Source organism: Chrysemys picta, chromosome 4, assembly GCF_011386835.1.
Source record: "Chrysemys picta bellii isolate R12L10 chromosome 4, ASM1138683v2, whole genome shotgun sequence".
Lineage (NCBI taxonomy): Eukaryota > Metazoa > Chordata > Testudines > Emydidae > Chrysemys > Chrysemys picta.
Genome location: NC_088794.1, coordinates 35,061,812 through 35,080,118, shown reverse-complemented (window position 1 = coordinate 35,080,118; position 18,307 = coordinate 35,061,812). Strand labels below are relative to the sequence as shown.

The window sequence follows — 18,307 nt, the reverse complement described above, 5'->3', positions numbered from 1 at the left end:
ACCCCTCCAACTCCCTGCCCTGAGCCCCCTGCACCTCAACTCCCGCCCTGAGACCCTGCCACACCCCTCCTGCTCCCTCTGGGGGCAGGGCCTCGGGCAGCGAGGGGGGAGGGGTGTCAGTGATGCGGCCCTCGGGCCAATGAACTAGTCCTCATGCAGCCCTCGTGGTCATTTGAGTTTGAGACCCCTGGTCTAGGCTCACAGGCCCAGCAGCTAAAGCCAGGCCCCACTGAGAGCAGCGGGAGATTAGCCTGGATTGGCAGGAGTTGAGGCTTGGCCCATAGGGACCCCAGACACTGCCGCTGCTGCCACCTTCATGGTGAATCCTCCAACGCCTCGCCAAAGGGCTCTTCCACATTCTGCAAACTGGCCTCACGGGCTGACTGTCTAGGAGAACAGAAACTCTTTGTTAGAGCCGGAGAGGCTCTTGCCACGGCTCCCTGAGGGTCACAGTCAAACACCTGCGAGTCTCTAGGAGGCTCTCAAGCAGTTCCGGGCTCAGGCACTTGTCACCCACTAGCAATGGTCTCTGACAGCGGCATTGCCAAGGGGAGCTCAGCAGATGGTCCCTTCTATGGCTTCCTGAGTGGGAGGGAGGTTGGTCTTGTCATTTAAGGCCTAGTGTCAGAGTCAGGGCTCCTGGGTTCTCTGACTTTGGAAATGGGTGGAGTCTAGTGGTTGGAGCTCGACTGGTATCAGTCCCACGCTTCCTTCCTGCCTCTGTCAGGGACGTCATGTGTGACCTTGCAGCCAGTTGCTTTCTATCCCTATGCCCCAGCGAACAGGGATAATACTGACCCAGGGTGTCTGTATTGTGGCCCTGGTTTGACTCACCTAGCATTACAGGTTGCTTAGCCCGGTCCTGGCCAGGCGTGGTGCATCTGCTCCTGGCCCTCTCATCACACACAAGAACATGGCCCACCAAGGACAATCCATCAGCTCCCAGCTGTTCAGCTCCAAGGTGGATGCGGAGCCCTAACCGGACCATAGAAAGACAGGGGGGTGTTCTTTGGTGGAAACTGCTGGAGCTCCAGCCTCTGCTCCCACCTCCACCCCCATGCTGAGGGCTTCAAAAGTGGTGCCTGACCCCAGGTAAACAAAGTAGCTAAGCTGAGGCCAGGGTGGGACTGATCCTAAGAAAAGAGCAGATTTCTCCTCTGCTCTAGGGAGATTCCCCTAGGAAAAGCAGCTGGGGTGGGGCGATACAAGCCCTTGAATAGCGGGCAACTGGGACTTTGGGAGCCAAGGGACTCGTGTATCTTCCTGGAGATCAGAAAGGGGCAATGGAGAAAATTGTATCAAAGTCCATGTCACGGCTGGGTCAAGGGCAGCCAGACCTACTGGTCAGAGCCAGAGTCCACACTCACATGACAGGAGTGCGGAGTCAGCCGGGTCAGGATACTGGAAGATCAGCAGCAAAAGACAAACGTGCGATCACCACCACAACTCAGATGCCAGGAAATCAAGCCAGGGGAGCGGCAGCAGAACCAGGCAGCGCACGGTCCAGAACCGGGAGCAGGCCTGGTGTTCAGTCAGCTTCGTGTTCCTGCTGCTGTCTTACGCAGGGCCAGGGAGCTTTCCTGGGACTCCTCCAATAGGACCTCAGGAGTGGAGCCTCAAACTGGGGCTGAACTTCATGGGTCCGAGGTAAGCAATTTTCAGCAGGCTTCCAGGTGGAGGGTTGGAGTGTGGCTGCTCCCATGAACCCTGCAGACCTGGGTTGGAGACCCCTGGGTCGTGACAGTGAGTGATCTCTCCCCGCTCAAACCTCCTGCAGCAGGAAACCGTCTCCAGGATCCTGGACACCGCCTCTGAGAATAAAATGAGGATATCATGATGAGAAATAGGGCTCTGTACCAGGGCTGGAATCCAGGGACAGGGAAAGCTCCCAGCCAGGCTATGCATCGGGGATGCCATTTCTCCCCCAAGAGACCCACACGCCCCAAGAAGTAAATGGCTCTTACCTCCATGAGGGCCTGGGGTCTTCCATCTAAGCCTCTTTGAGAGCCGGCATTGCTGGGACGAGGTGACCTGTCCCCACTGCTCCCTGACGTGGCTCAGCTACAGGAAGCGCCCGTCTGGGAGGCTGTGCCAGATCCCAGGGCCTGGAAGACAGCTGGGAAGGAGGCTCCTATTCCTGTCACACCCAGAGACCCCATAGAAGGGCCAAGGGGAGAATAAAGGGCAGGAGGTGAAGCTAACCGAGCCTCTGTCCCACCCCCACCTCCTCAAAAGTGGAGCTTTCCGAGCTCCAGTGGGGCTGTGGCCCTGACACAAGGGCTTTTCTGGACCATATGGGGCAGGGAGAGCTCTGCCTGGGCGCAGCGGGAATGAGGGGGGGTAGACAGAGGGGAGTGGGTGCAAAGGAAAGAGGTCCTGCCCCATATGAAGGAATTTGGGGGGCAGAGGGAAGAACCCTGCTCCACAGAGAGGGGAGAGAGTTTCTGTGAGTGCCAGGGGGCTCCATTTCCCCTTCTCGCTCTCCCAATCAGAGGGAGGCCACTCCAGCTGGCCCAGTCTGGTCCTGACCACAGTCTGCAGGGTAGCAGTGGGCCCACAATAGGGCTGGGCGGTTTTGACGGGGTTGGGACTCACCAGCATGGCGCCTCCCGCTGGTCGCTCTGGGAATTAGCTCAGTCCCTGGGGAACGCCCTCTGCTGGCAGCGTCCCATCCGTCTCTTGTCCTCCGTTGGCATCTGGAGCCGCGTTGCTCACTGCCTCCAGCAGTGTCCACTAGTCCATCCTCACCCCATTCCAGGGGCGGGGGTTAGCAACAGTCCTTGCACCTGCCTCGGTGGCCAACCGCAACCCCCAAAGTCTAGCCCCTTGTCTCAAGGGCCGGTTACAATTTGTCTCGGCCACCGGATGGCCAGATGCAGTACTGCCCAGCCCGAGATGCTGGTCTCCTGTTCTGGAGACAGACCTTCCCCCATGAAATTCTGGGACAGACGACCTTCTGCTCTCCTGGGCAGCCATTATATAGGGCCTAGCCTAGCCCTGATTGGCTGGCTCTAATCTCGGCCCTGATTGGCTCTCAGTAGGCTCTTCCCTGATTGGCTGACGGCTTGCACAGCCATTCTGGCCTACTCTAGTTCCCTCTCACATGGGGGTGGGGCAGCCGTCCCACCACAAACCCTCCCCCTTAAAAAATGCTCACGGGGGAGGGGAGGAAAGGGGTCCCTATCACCCCAGCTTCCTTCGTAGTGGGGCCTGCAGGGCATCCCTTTCCTCTCGCAGGCCCTCCAAAGTCTGGAGCCAGCTGCTTCCCAGCTGTAGGGTCTGGGTTCCCACTGTAGAACGCCCTGGTCCTACGTGGGTTCCTACTTCTCTTTGGGTTCCCACATGGGCCCTCCTGGCTCCTATGTGGGTTCCCTCATTTCGGTGGGGCCTCTCTGCCCCAGCCCCTTTCTCTCTAGGGGCCTCCGTCTTCACCACCTCTTCTCTGTGGCTGGTCTCTGACCGAGCCCTTGTCTCAGACACTCCCCCTTTCTGCCTCAGGGGGCAGTGCCTCTTTAAATGTCCCCATTGGTGGCAATGGAAGCACTTTCTGGGTCTTCCCCCTGGCACATCCCTACTCCTGCTTGTTGGGGCCCTAGCCCTTCCTTCTGGGCTGGCCCAGGCCTTGGGAGTCCTGTAGGGGCACTCTCTCTTCAGGTGCCCTGGCTCCCCACAGACCCAACAAGCTGGGGGCCCCCGTTACTCTCACAGGGGGTGCCTTTTCTGGGTGGGGCCTCTCTGCCCCCTCCCAGGAGGGACACTCCCTCCTTTAGTGTCCCTGTCACCTACAGGCGAAGCAGTTCAGCGTTCCTGGCCTCTCGCCCTCGGTGCCGGATCTCTTGTTTGGTCTGGGTGCCGACCTCCACAGCAGCCAGAACAACTCCCGTTGCTGTTCGGCAAGCCAAGCCACCCAGGCCCTCCAATAGAAGTCTCTTTTCTCCACCATTTTGGTCTCTCCATGTGGCACAATCTGCCTAGTCTGCTTGACGGTGTCCTTCTTCAGGCCACTTCCCTCCAGCAGTGCCCCCTAATCCATCCTCATCTCCTTCCGGTGGGAAGTAGGTTAGCAACAGTCCTTGCACCTGCCTCAGTGGCCAACCAAAACCCGCAAAGTCTAGCCCCTTGTCTCAAGGGCCGGTTGCAGTTTGACTCAGCCATCGTATGGCCAGCTGCAGTACAAGAGGGAACGGGGGGACCCAGGCCCACCAACTATCCTGGGTCCAAACCCAGGGATCCTCTAGTGGCAGTCTCCCTGCTCTCCCCTTGTCCAACTGTCCCTGGGCCACTTCTCCTCTGGGTCCTCTAGGCCCTTTCTATCAGGGCCCGCAGTCTGGCAGGTCTTGGGCCGGAGCTGTAGTATGCTCCCTTGAGCCTGCCCAGCACTGCTCTTTCGGAGATGCTGGTCTCCTGCTCTGAAGACAGACCTTCTCCCATCAAGGTTTGGGGGATACTGCCTGCTGTTCGCCTGGGCAGCCTTTATATAGGGCCTAGCTTAGCCCTGATTGGCTGGCTCTAATCTCGGCCCTGATTGGCTCTCAGTTGACCATTCTCTGATTGGCTACCAGCCTCTGGAGCCGCTCTGGCCTACTCTAGCGCCCTCTTGCATGGGGGTGGAGCAGCCGCCCCACCTCAGCGATCAGCTGTCGCAACCAGGCTGCGGCCTGGGCTGCGGGGCTGGCTCCAGGCACCAGCGGAGGAAGCACATGCCTGGGGCGGCATTCCGTCCATTCTTGGGGCAGCACAGGCCGGGCGACTTTTTTGTTTTTTGCACTTCAGCTGTTCGGGCGGCGGCAGTCCGAGCGTTGTTGTTGGGTTTTTTTCTGCTTCGGCAGTTCGGGTGGCAGCAGTCCAAGTGGTTGGGGGTTTTTTTTGGTTTTCTTTTTGCTCGCTTTGGCAGTCCGAGTGTTGTTGCATTTTTTTTTTTTGCTTGGGGCAGCAAAAATGGTAGAGCCGGCGCTGCTGGGCTGAGGTCGCTCAAGTGGTCAGCCCCTCAACACATTGTATCGGGGGTGGCTCAGGCCTGGGCGGGGCCCAAGCACCCCACAAACAACCAGACTTCAAGGGCGGGCCCTGGCCTGGGTGGAACCCTGGCAGCCAGCAAACAGACAGACTTGACAGGGCTGGCTCTAGCCTGGGCGGGGCCCCGGTGGCCAGCCAACAAACAGTTCCTGTCCTGGGCTAGAGCCTCCTTGCACCATGTAGGGGGTCAGCCACCCGGGGTGGGGTGGCAGGGGGACGCGGTCCCACCCTCCTCCCCCGCGTCCCAGCCCAAGGCGCTGGCAGGGGCAGGATTGGTTGCCCCTGCGTCGGCGGGGATCCAGCCGCAACACGCCGACTGAGCCGCGCCGGGCTCTGCAGCCAGCAGCTCCCGGGCTGCCCCTGGGCTACTTCCTGCCTCCCCGGGGTTTGGTACCTGCGGCCTGCAGGCCTCTTCCGGCTCCCTGGGGTAAACCGCAGCGGGTACTCCGGGCCAGTCCTCGTCCATGTCTGGGGTTAGGGTTAGGGGACTCTGGAGAACAGGCCAAGTGTCCTCCTCTGTTGCAGGCTGTTCCCCAACTGTGGTCAAGGGCCGGCCTTTTATATTTCCGACTCCACGCCCCGGTCCTTATGGCGAGGGGGGCGGGGCGATATAGGCTCTGCCCTCCAAGGGGCGTGTAGAGGGGCCCTCGCTCTCCCGCTCGGAGGGAGGCCGCTCAGTTTCAACAGAGTCTACCAGAGGCCCCGGTGGCCAGCCAACAGGCGAGGGGGGTGGGGCGATATAGGCTCTGCCATCCAAGGGGCGTGTAGAGGGGCCCTCGCTCTCCTGCTCGGAGGGAGGCCGCTCAGTTGAAACAGAGTCTACCAGAGGCCCCGGTGGCCAGCCAACAGGCAAGGGGGGTGGGGCGATATAGGCTCTGCCATCCAAGGGGTGTGTTGAGGGGCCCTCGCTCTCCTGCTCGGAGGGAGGCCGCTCAGTCTCACTACACTCCCCGTTTAGAGGGAGCAGGAGTTGCTGGTGGCCTTGGAGGCAGAATTCCTGCAGCGCCTCCGGCACTTGGCGCAAGTGCCGGATGATGTGAAGTTCGTTCATTATTTTGGCCGTGACGACCTCGTGCTGCAAGGGAACGAGGACCTGTCAGAGACTCAGATGCCCCCGTGGAATCGGGGAATTAAGGGCCCCTGGGACCAGCAGCAATTCCACCCAGCACCCGCGCACCTCTGAGGGATGGAGTCCCCCTCCTAACCCCCAGAATGGAGTCTTGTTTTCCTTTCAAGGGACCACCAGTGCCAACAACCTCCTTGTAGGGGGAGCTCCTGCCACCTCCCACCCAGTGCCCCTGACAGCTGTTCCACCTCCAATCCACAGCTCAAGTTCTCTGACCCCTCTCCTCCACCCCCACCCAGGTTGGGCAGGGAGGGGGCTCTAGCGGGGCGGGGGGCGGAGGGATTCTGGCAGCAGTGAAGTGGGATGTGGGGAGCTTGAGACCTTTCCCCAAGTCATCCCAGGCACTGAGGCTGAAGCCGCAGGACGGCAGCCCTGGTGAATGGGGCAGATCAGCAGCCCCTGCTGAGTGAATCCTCCCGTTCTCTCTAGAGCGAGTCCAGCCCTGCCGGCAGCAGGACGAGCTTCCCCCGCCCATGTGCCTCAGACCTGCCCGGTCAGTCGCCATCACCCCTCAGTCCTTGGCCTCCCAGGCTGCCAGTGACGGGAACAACTCTGGGTGGTGGCGCGGGTGACAGGAGAGGCTCGCAGAGGGCACGTAGAGGACTCTGCTGCCCTTCCCAAGAACAGAAGTCCGTGCTGAGGCAATGCTTGTCATTCATTAGCCTTGCTAACGAGCTGGGCTGGAACTGCTCCGGGGACAACCTCCTCCCTCCTGCTCATGGAGGTGAATTCATCTCCCTTCCCAGGAGCACCTGCTCTCACTCTCATTCCCCACCAGTCGCCTTGCTGCCAGGCCGGCGAATGGCCAGAGGATGGGAATGAGGCCTGGGCCCCGCCCCAATCTCCTGAGTCTAATGCAGCTGCTCACCTTGCTCCCCATCAGCTGCTCGGTTTGCCCCAGGAGGGAGTAAGTGAGGAGCAGCCCAGCCTGGCTGACACGCAGCAGGGGGTCGTGCATGGCCAGCACTGCTGTCTGCAGGAAGAATCTTCTCTGCCCCTCCGAGAAGAATTTGGCAAAAACCTGAAACCAACCAGATGTGAGGCTTCAGCAGATTGCCCCGAACCAGGCTCCAAATCCTGGCCTAGAACGGCAACTCCGTCGCGTGGCTCCAGGAGGCAGCCACCTGCCCTGCAGAGCTGTGCCGTGCCCTGGCAGAGTGTCCTTACCTCCCCCACCCTGGCGGTGTTCTTATAGCCGAGGAGCCGGCTGTCCTGGTGCCAGTCCCAGCACCAAAGGTCTTCGACCTCACGGATGGTCAGCTCTGGGAAAGAGAGAGACACATACACATTGGTCATTCTGGTTGCAGGGCTTGTGTCCTTCCAATCCCATTGGTGGCTGCACGGTGGGCAGAGCCCAACAGAACTGCGGGGGTGGTGGAGAACACAGAAAGAGAGAGAGAGAGACTGATCCGCCAGCCGGGGTCACTCGGAGAGAAATCGGCTGGGGTCCCAGTCTGACTCGTCTAGCCGGGTTCCTTACCCCTCTGGCGCAGCAGGAGCTGGTAGAGCCGGTAAACCCCCTCCCTGGCCTGCCGGCTGATGTCCTCGTCTGGGTCACTGATGGACAGAGCCAGCTGGGCCACGTGGTGGCCCATCCTGGGGAATTCGGCTGAGTTCTAATGGAAGGGAGAGGGAGAGGGGACTCCATCAGCATTTTCCTGTCAGCTCCCAGTCCCCGCCTGGGCCAGGACTCTCCTTCCCCTCAGCCCCTCTGCAGGAGATGCTAGAGGATAGGAGCTAGAGCTGAATCCTTAGTTATCTCTGCCCGCAAGGGAGCCCGGAGGACAGAGATGTGGGCAGGGCCCTCCAGGAGGATTTGCTTCCCCAGCTGCTCCAGGATGACGGGAAGGCAAGAACCTGGAGCCTGCTCCCCTTACAAGCGAGAGTCGCCACTTAACCAGGACAAGAAGAACTTGACTCAAGCCAGGCTCATTCTCTGCTCTGACTCTGCCTCCCCAAGAGGATCACTCCTAGCCCACAGCCCCTGCAGCCGCAGATCCTCCAGCCCATTGGAGCCGGCCCCCCTACGCCTGGAGTCAGGAAGCTGGGCTCAGAGGCCACTTACGTCAAAGTCAGGGAGGGAGATGACGGACGTGAGCAGGGCCGCGCTGCTCCTGATGGCCCTGGCTCTCTCTCGTGGCACCCTGGACACGGTCCAGTAGTGAATGTGCTGTGGGGAAAGGAGGCAGCTCAGGATTGATGAGGGGGTGCATGTGTAGTGCTAATGCCTCCCCCCCGCATCCCAAGGGGGCTGAGACATTGCATGCGGTGGGGGTGGAATATCTGATTCATTGACCGCAGAGTTTTAGAAGGGGACTCTTGCCCCCAGGACGATGCTTGTATCCTGCAGGTCACAGCTTGTCATTGTCTCTCTAGATTGGGACAATGCTCGGTGTCGGGGCTGGTCCCATCCTCCCTGAACTGCTGATTCCTGAACAGCTCCCCAGGAAGGAGACAGACCCCTCCCCCCTCCCTGGCTCTCAAGTCCTTGGCTGGGTGAAGGGACTGAGTGTGAGCACAATCCCCCCAGGAATCTCGGGGCCCGTCAGAGACAAGGGCTGATTCTCTGGGGCCCTCCTGTTTCTCTAGGAATGAGGCTGTGGCTCTTCTCTGAGGACCATCTTCTGGATCTCCCAGGAGGGGTTCAGACTGTCACTCCCCAAGCCAGCCGGGGGCCCTGTGGTTAGTGCTCGACACAACCAGGCAGAGCTCTGGCTTGAAGTCCCAGCTCCTTCCTCTGTCCTTCAAGGAGGAAGGGCCTGACCCTGCATTGCACTGACTGCCCTGACCAAGGACGGCCACTGGGGGCCCAGCTAGGAGGACAGACTGGAAAATGGATCTAAGAGTTAAGGTAAAATTGCCCCCACCCCCTCATCGGGCTCACCTCCAAGATGTAGTGGAGCTTGTCCGTGTCTGGGGTCTTTTCCAGCAGGTTCCCCAGCATGGCGTCCAGGAGGTCTGGTATGACCCTATGCAGATCCTGCAAAGCAAGGGAGAGCCATAGGTCAGAGTTAGGGAAACTGGGGCTACACCTGCCACAGGATGGGAAGAGGAGTCTCTGGGAAGCACTGGTGAGACCCCCAAACACATATCCTGGCCTCTCTCATTCACATCCCACTGCAGGCAATTAGCAAGGATTCGGGCAGGATAACAGCTGGCTGATCTACCTGGACTTGGTTGGTGTCCGTCTGCGTGCCCAGGGTGAACACGGCGTGCAGCGTGGCTCGGAGGAGGTGGGTCTCCAGCTCCGGCTCCAGGGCAGGTGTCATGGTGCTGGCAAGAGAGAGGAGCTGGTATTAGACTGTGCAGTGCGGGGGTGGGACTGGCACCAACACGGACGTGAAACTGCAGGGAAATAGGCAGAGGCTGGCAAGAATGGAAACTGAGGCACTGAGCCAGGGAATGATAAGGCCAAGGTTTCCCAGACCGACAGTGGCAGGGCAGGAATGGCGCCTGTTCCCTGGACCCTGCTGCCCCTCCTGTATCTGATCCTGGGAGTCAGCCTCTCCCCAAAGCCATTGCAATGTGACTGGAGTGCAAAGAACAGAGCAGCCAGGAGAGGGAGTGACCCTTCCTGCCACCTGTGCCAGAGGAGTCCCCCTTGGGAGGTGACCTGGGAGTGGGAGGGGCAGTGACTCCCAGACACGGGCCTGAGCAGCACCGGGGTTAGGGGAACCGGGCGGGAGGGTCTCGGTACCTGAGGTTGGCCACAGCAATGAGGGAGTTGGCCAGGACGGCGCCGGGTGGAGAATTAGGAGGAAGCTCCTCAATGAGCTCCTGTGAGAGGCAAAGGAGACAAAGGAGCGTGTGAGATTCGGGCCTCACTGACACTCCCCAAGGAGGAGATTACACAGACAGCAGGATCTCCCCAGCTGCCTCCCGCTCCTCCGATTCCTGCCCACTAGTTCTCCCGTCTCCTCTCCCCAATCTTCAGCCCCAGCAATCCCTGCCCTCAGCTGCCCTCTAGCACCAGCCATCCCCCAACCATCGGCCTGGGGAGACCCCTGCCCCTCCCATGTCTCTGTCCACCCTCCAGCTGCCGGGCGCCGTGTCTCACTCACCACAATCCTCTCCACCACAGCCGCCTTCGAGCAGTGTGGCTCCAATGTGTCCTCCCCTCTCTGCTGGGCAGCGAGGCACGCGGGGTAGATGGCGTGCAGGAACTCGAGCTGCTGCGCCTCGTCCTGCGCCCACCAGGAGTGGGGTTAGGGGAGAGAGAGCCAGTTAGCCAGGGACCTCCCTGCCCCAGCCACACCAGCTGCAGGACTTAGGCCTGAATGGGGGATAGTGGGGACCTGCCTATTGTCCAAATCACCCACGACTCCTCCACAATCAGGGTCAGGAACTGGGACAGTGCCTGTGCGGGGAGGAGACCCCGGCTGGTGTGTGACAAACACCCCCATCTTGGGGGTCCCAGATCATGAAGGAGAAGGGTCCCGATTAGGGCCAAGACCTTCTGCAGGGGGTCAGGATGCTGGGAAGGAGCAGGACAATCTCAGTTCCAGCACAGCTGGGGAACGTTTGTACCTTTTCTCGGGCATGGAGCTGCTCTCGGATGTTCATGAGAGCAGCCTCCTCTGTTACCAAGTCTACCCGTTGTTCTTTCTCCTCGTCGTCCTCGGAGTCCCTGGCGGACGCTGCACCAGGGAGAGAAGGGGACAAGGTGACTCCTGCTGCCACTCGGGGGAAGGACAGGGGCATGGTGGGACAATGTGTCCCCTTCCCACCTCCAGGACATAGGGCAGATTGGGCCCCACACTCCCCCCTCTCAGTGATGGCATCAGACCCCAACTCCTTCAGGAGCCCATAGGAAAGAGACCCTCCCCACTGTCCTGGACTCCCTTGGAGGTGCCTCCCCCCACCCCTGCCCAATGGAGCACCAAGGACCAAAGTGGCAGCATCTAGTGTCCATGGGGTTCACATGGCTCAGGCCAGACACCTGGGCTGGAGACCTACCCCCATAGCACTGCTCGAGGGCCTGGGCCCTGGCTGTTCACAGCCCCCTCCTCACCCCTCCCTGAGCCCAGCCTGGCTCCTCACCTGGAACAAAGCAGACGCGTCCGTCGGCCAGGCTGCTGTCCGAGTCGCAGGCACTGCTGCTGTCCGATGGGGAGCGGCCCGAGCTGCTGGGGCTGGCAGAGGGATCCTCCACCTCCTGCCCTGGGGAGGCTGGACGGTCCTCACTGACCGGGCAGGGCGATGCCTCCTGTTGGAAGTTGGGGCTGGGCGCCTGGGGCCGCTGCTGCCCACACAACAACAAGCTCCAGAGCCACCCTGCCCGGTTCCGCCCCTGGGCTGGGTCCTGCCTGCCCAGCCGCAGCCTGGCCCAGCTCCATTTTGGCCTGGGAGGTGATGCTCCCACCTCGGCACCTGTGCCGGGAGTGGGTTTCCTCCGCCAGAAGGCTGGGCGCTTCCACCTCCTGGCACGGCCGGAAGCTTCTTCCCCTCCAGCGGGGACGGAGGGGCAGCTTCGCTCCTGGGGAAGATGGTGGCTGCTTCCCTCAGGCTCTGGGGCCACCTGCACAGCCTTCTTCCCGAACATCCTCAGGAGCCTGGCCATCCTGGAACCCAGCGGGGAGCAGGCGTGAGTCTGGGGTCAAGGCAGCCTCTCACTAACCAGCCTGTTTGGTCCCTCCCCATCCCCGCCCCAGCCAGAGCAGCTCCTGCTCCCCCCACAGGGGTACAGGGAGGGCAAGCTACCCCCACTGGCAGGAGTTCATTGCATGCTCTGCTCCCCCTCAATGCTCCCCCTCGTCATCGCTGGGGCTGCAAGAACGGGGGAGTCTCGTCCTTTTCGAGCACTGGGGTCAGTCACAAAGACACTGGTCACTTTGGACAAGCAGCTCCCTCCTGCCACCCAAGACCACACTCACACCCCCCCACCTCCCGCCCAGGCTAGAGAAGGAACAGAACCCAGGCAGGGCCGGCTTTAGGCCGATTCGCCCGATTCCCCAGAATCGGGCCCCGCGCCTAAGAGGGCCCCGCGCACTCACCCTGGCGGCAGTCGTCTTCGGGGGCCCCGCTCCCCTGGCCAGAGCGCCGGCCGGAGCGCGGCAGCCCCGCGGCCCCGTGACCCAGGCTGGAGCGCGGCAGCCCTGTGACCCCGTGACCCTGGCTGGAGCTCCGGCGGAGCGCGCCCAGCCCTGCAGTCCCGCTCTCCTGGCTGGAGCTCCGGCCGGACCATGGCAGCTCCGCGACCCCGGCTGCAGCTCCAGCCAGAACATGGCTGCCCCACGGCCCTGCGACCCTGGCTGCAGCTCCGGCCAGGCCCGCGGCCCCGCAGCCCCAGCCGGACCGCAGCAGCCCTGCAGCTCCACGACCCCGGCCGGACCGTCGGCCGGACCACGGCAAGCCCCATGGCCCTGCATTCCTGGCCAGAGTGCCATCCGGAGCGCGGCAGCCCCGCGGGGCCACCTCCCCCAGCCAGCAATCCGAAGTGCCGCCCCAGGAATTGGGCCCCGCACTTGCTAAAGCCGGCCCTGAACCCAGGAGTCCGGACTTCTCCTGGGAAACCATTCCCCACTTCAAAGTCCCTAGGCATAGCAAGGCTAGGGCCCCCTGGGTTCCCATTGATTTCCATGCTCAGCAGCTCACTGGGTCTGGCCCAGCTCAGAGACTCTCAGACTGGGGAACAGTCTCCCACAAGGGAAGGGCTGGGAGCCCCATTGCTGGGACCTTGCCAAACACACTGGAGACGACTCTGGGGAAGCCTCTTCCCGGTCCTAGAGCGAGGGGGTCCTGGGGGCTGTTTGCAAATCCAATCTCCTTTGGGAGAGATTCTCTCCCCCTCTTTCTGCCTCTCCCCAGACAGACAGGGGACGCCCCCGAGGAACCCTAATGCCACTCACTTGCTCTGGTGACGGAGCGATGGATGGAGGATGTTCAGGGTCGTCCCTCGCCCTTCTCCTCACTCTCCAAGCCCAAGGCAGGCTGGAGAGGGTGGTGGTGAGCTGAGGAGTTACCCTGCCCAGGAAGCAGGCAGGGTGATGGCACGGGGCGATCGGCTGGCTGTGAAAACAAGAGTCTGTCTTATTGTCAAGGGACGGAGAAACTCGGCCAGCAGCAGGGGGTGCAGAACACCGCCCTAGTGCGGGGGTGACAGCGTGTCCGGGATCCCGACATCCCAGCACTTTACACACCTTCCTGGCCATTGAAGGTGGGAGCGCACTGCCCAGGAGGAGGAGGGTTTGGCTCTGGGGTTTCACTCCAGCCCAGTCTAGAGAGAGGGGCCCAGCCATGGACTTTGGCTCAAAAAGACCAAGTCTCCAATTTGTTAAGGGCGTTTTGAATTCGAATCCTGTGCTCCAAAGTGCTTGGTGTCATTTGCAAATTGTAGAAGCATGCTCTCCACTCCATTTTCCAAATCCTGAAGGAAAATATTGAATACTACCGGCCCCCGGACTGATCCCTGCCGGACCCACTAGGTACACCCTCTCCGTTGGACAGCCAGACATGGAGAAGGGCTCTTGGAGTCTGGGCTTTCAACCAGCTCTGCACTCACATTTCACTGATTACATCTAGACCACATTTCCCTCGTTCGCTTGTGAGAATGTCCCATGGGACTGTGTCAAAAGCCGTAGAAACACCAAGAGAGATCACATCTACTGTTTACCCATCTCCACTAGGCCTATAACCCTGCCAAAGAAGGAGCTAGGATTGGTTTGGAATGATCTGTTCTTGACAAGTCCATGCTCACTAGTAGGGTTACCATATTTTAATTTTTAAAAAGGAGGACACTCCATGGGGCCCTGCCCCAACTCCGCCCCTTCCCCGCCCCCAGCCCCGCCCCAACTCTGCCCCCTCCCCTGAACGCTCCGCCCCCTGCTCCTCCCCCTCCCCTGCTTCCCGCGAATCAAATGTTCGCGGGAAGCCTGAAACAGGGAGGCAGCAGATAGGCTGGGGCGGGGTGCGGCGCAGCTCAGTCCGGCCCCCGTGGCCGAGCGGCTCCCTCTGGCGGCCGACCGGCCCAGGCCAAGAGGCTCTGGCCCCGGCGTCTCCCGCCCGGCTCGGGCCCTGGGGCACTGGCCCTCGGCCAAGAGCCCGCGCCCCCGGCCCCCAGCCGAGCACCATGCCGGCCCCCCGGCCAAGTGCTCCCACCCCCGGCCGAGCACCGCACCGGTCCCCCGCCCAGCACCGCGCCGGCCCCCGGCCAAGTGCCCCTGCCGGCCCCCGGCCAAGTGCCCGCGCCGGCCCCTGGACCGGCCCCCGGCTCGGGCCCCGGCCGAGCACCGCACCAGCCCACGGCCAAGTGCCCGCGCCCCCGGCCCCCGGCCCAGCACCGCGCCAGCCCCCGCCCAGCACCGCGCCGGCCCCGGCCCCAGCCCCCGGCCCCAGCCCCCGGCCCAGCACCGCGCCAGCCCCCGCCCTGCACCGCGCCGGCCCCGGCCTCAGCCCCCGGCTGAGCACCGTGCTGGCCCCCGGCCCAGCACCCGGCCGAGCACCGCACCGGCCCCCGGCCCAGCACCGCGCCAGCCCCCAGAGCAGCACCGCGCCGGCCCCCGGCCAAGTGCCCGCGCCGGCCCCCGGCCCAGCGCCGCACCAGCCCCCGGCCGAGCACCGCACCGACCCCCGGCCGAGCACCGCGTCGGCCCCTGGCCCAGCACCGCGCCGGCCCCGGCCCCTGGCCCAGCACCGCGCCGGCCCTGGTCCCTGGCCCAGCACCGCGCCGGCCCCGGCCCAGCACCGCGCCGGACCCGGCCCTCGGCCCAGCACCGTGCCGGCCCCGGCCCAGCACCGCGCCGGCCCCGGCCCTCGGCCCAGCACCGCGCTGGCCCCTGCCCCTGGCCCAGCACTGCGCTGGCCCCCGGCCAAGTGCCCGCACCACCGGCCCAGCACCGCGCCGGGCCCTGGCCGAGCACCGCGTCGGCCCTGAACCCCGGCTCAGCACCGCACCGGCCCCGGCCCCCGGCCCAGCACCACACCGGCCCCAGCCCCCGGCCCAGCACCGCGCCGGCCCCCGGCCGAGCACCGCGTCGGCCCCGAACCCCGGCTCAGCACCGCACCGGCCCCGGCCCCCGGCCCAGCACCACACCGGCCCCAGCCCCCGGCCCAGCACCACACCGGCCCCCAGCCCGGCCCCTGGCCCAGCACCGCGCCGGCCCCCGCCCAGCACCGTGCTGGCTCCGGCCCCCGGCTGAGCACCACGCCGGCCCCTGGGCCGGCCTCCGGCCCAGCACCGCGCCAGCCCCCGCCCAGCACCGTGCCGGCCCCCACCTCATGGCTCCTCCGGCCATGCCTTTCCGCCCCTGCTCGATTAAAGAGCCCTTTAATACCCAATCTTCTCTCTCCATTAAGGCACTTCAACACTTCAATGAAGTCACCTTTCAATCTTCTTTTGATAAGAAGGGAGGCTGAGGGTTCTCACCAGAGAGCCCAAAGGATGGCTCCTCCGGCCGTGCCGTTCCACCCCCGCGGCTCCCCCCTCCCATGGCTCCTCCGGCCGTGCCGTTCCACCCCCGCGGCCCCCCCCCTTGGCTCCTCCGGCCATGCTGCCCCCCCTTTGCGTGCAGGAGGTCAGGGCAGGCCAAGCTTCAGAGCGGAGCATGGGCCCCGCCCGCTGGCGCCATGGTAACCCCTGACTAAGGCACCGCTTTTGGAAAATGTGCTGACGGGAAGTGGCTGCTTCCCCTGTATCCCCCTTAGATACGCTACTGGTGGGGATCACTGCCGGGGCACTATTTCAGCCCCACATTTTTGGGTGGACCTCCCACAGTGGGAGCTGCAGAGCACTCCCCCGCGACACACAAACACACACACCCTGGTGTTGGGAGGGGAACAGGGGAAAGGACAAAAGAAGCAAGAGAAGAAGAGAAAGGAGGGAGGGCTGGAGGAAAAGGGGAAACAAAAAGGACAAACCCCAATGTCCCCAGTGATTCTAAGGGACAAAATCCCAGGTGCGGAATAAAATGCTGCCTCCTCGAGCTCGTGTTTTCCATGCCTAGAATTCAACTGTCACCAGGTGGATCAGACTGAACAGGTTTCAAACCTCAAGGAGGCTCTTACCTTGTAAACAGGGACGTCTGCTTTCTAGCGAAATCACGAAAAGGGAAGGAGAAAACTCGAAAGAGGTTCCTCCTGCTGCTCACGTACGTGAACCCGAATATTCTCTCAGTCCTCAAAGAGAGACCTCGAGACAGAGACTTGCTGAAGCAAAGCCACAGGAGTCTCTGAGGTTTCCCTGGCCCCTCGCCCCTGTCCTGCCTGGCTGATGTCAGCATCTCTCTGTGAGGTCACCACCTCCCCACCACCTTTGACCAATAGTCTGAGGTGCTGCAAAAGGCCTTTGTGATGTCACTGCCACGCTCCTCCCTTGCTGTGCTAATGTCCTGCTGCTGGCCAGGCACTTTGGAGGTTTGAGCTACTCCCTGTGGATCACCCCACTCAAGGCGTGTTCATTCTAGGAAGCAAGCCGGCGAGACAGTAAAACCTCGGATGCTGCTTCCAATGCTACACTCCGTTTTTCAGAAATTAGTAGACTTTTAGACTTTTAGAGCGTCTAATCTGACCCCCTGCATGTCACAGGCCTCCTGTATGACACAATAGCTACTTTTGGGGCAAACACATTCCAGAAAGCCATCTAGTCTTCATTAAATGACAGCAAGAGATGGAGAACCCACCACTTTCCTTGGTAGCTTGTTCCTGTGGTGAATCAGCCTCGCTGTTAACTATTTGTGCCTTATTTGTCATATGAATTTGTCTCTTTTCACCTTCCAGCCACTGGGTCTTGTTCTGCCTTTCTCTGCTCGATTAAAGAGCCCTTTAAGACCCAATCTTTTCTCTCCATTAAGGCACTTCAACACTTCCATGAAGTCACCTTTCAATCTTCTTTTGATATGCTAAAGAGGTTGAGCTCTTTCAATCACTCACTAGAAGGCATTTTTCTCCAGCCCTCAGAACCTTTGGTGGCTCTTTGCTGCCCCAGCTCCAATTTCACAACATCTTTTTCAAAGGAGGACACCAAAACTGGATGCAGTATTCCAATATAAGTCTCACTGATGCTGTGTCACCTCCTGTGACGTTATTGACATAATCTGTAACTGAATAGATCACCGTTGCAACCACTGTTATATATTTGCAGCCAATATTGTATAAAGTTTGCCGTGGAAGGGGTCTATGGAGAGGTTATGATTGGCTGATTATAATTATGCTATCTGTATATGTGTATCAGTTTTGTAGTTGACGTTATGAATATTGGCTCTATACTGTCTGTATTTCAAACTTGTGCTATGCTTCCGGGGAACACCCCAGACAAGTTGGTGTTAGTTCTGCCTAGCCTGCTTGATGGCCCACTAAGGACCATGAGCTATACAATCGACCCATTGAGAGAAGGCAGATACACCTGTGACTCAGCAAGGTATGCAGGGACCTGCCTATGGACAGAACTCTAAGGTTTTTCTATGCCACGTGCTGGATAGAGTGTCCTTGGGACAAAGAAAGCAAAGACCACAGGGCAAGAGACTATAAAAGGCTGATGCCTCGTCTCCATCTTGTCTCCATCTTGTCTTCAATCCTGCTTCATAGCTCTGGAGGGACTTTGCTACAAACGGAAGCTCTACACAAAGGACAGAATGACCCATCCCAGCTGTGGATGTACTCCAGAGACTTGAGTTGAACCTGCAGTTTATTCTATTGCTGCTACAAGTGCTACAAGCCTGAACCAATAACTTTGCCATTACTGTATGTACTTGATTCCATTTAACCAATTCTAGCTCTCATCTATATCTTTTCCCCCTCATGAATAAACCTTTAGATTTTAGATTCTAAAGGATTGGCAACAGCGTGATTTGTGGGTAAGATCTGACTTGTCTATTGACCTGGATGTGGGTTTGGGTCCTTTGAGAGAACCTTTTTTCTTTTACTGGGGTATTGGTTTTCATAACCGTTCATCCCCATACGGAGTGGTGCTGGTAGTAATACAAGGGAACCGGAATCTCTGAGGGAATTGCTTGTATGACGTCCGATTAGCCAGTGGGGTAAAACCAAAGTCCTCTCTGCATGGCTGGTGTGGCGTGCTTTAATAGTAGAGGACACCCAGCCTTGGGCTGTGACTGCCCTGCTCCAAGCAATTTGTCCATAATTGATACTCTCAGTAGTGTCCCTCCAGAGGCCGCATCGTTACAGGGGTCGTCCAGGATTCCAACTGGGAAGTCTCTGAAGTTCAGGACA

The 18,307-nt window shown here is 60.9% G+C and overlaps 1 protein-coding gene across 1 annotated transcript; it reads right to left on the bottom strand.

The window, feature by feature from the left end:
• LOC135982978 (protein diaphanous homolog 1-like) lies at positions 1–8,118 on the bottom strand. Its single transcript, XM_065592010.1, has 7 exons — positions 7,623–8,118; positions 7,310–7,404; positions 7,011–7,163; positions 2,596–6,091; positions 1,965–2,137; positions 835–1,811; positions 1–387 (listed from the first exon to the last, which is right to left on the bottom strand). The coding sequence occupies exons 1-4, from the start codon at positions 7,735–7,737 to the stop codon at positions 5,603–5,605; spliced, it is 852 nt and encodes a 283-aa protein (XP_065448082.1). The 5' UTR covers positions 7,738–8,118; the 3' UTR covers positions 1–387; positions 835–1,811; positions 1,965–2,137; positions 2,596–5,602.
• Between the last annotated feature and the right edge of the window lie 10,189 nt (positions 8,119–18,307).

Excerpts from the sequence above, each read along its gene's own strand:
- LOC135982978 (XM_065592010.1), bottom strand. The coding sequence starts at position 7,737 with ATGGGCCACCACGTGGCCCAGCTGGCTCTGTCCATCAGTGACCCAGAC. Across the intron at positions 7,405-7,622 it reads GCTCCTGCTGCGCCAGAGGG|AGCTGACCATCCGTGAGGTC; the intron begins GTAAGGAACCCG and ends TCTCTTTCCCAG. Across the intron at positions 7,164-7,309 it reads ACACCGCCAGGGTGGGGGAG|GTTTTTGCCAAATTCTTCTC; the intron begins GTAAGGACACTC and ends GGTTGGTTTCAG.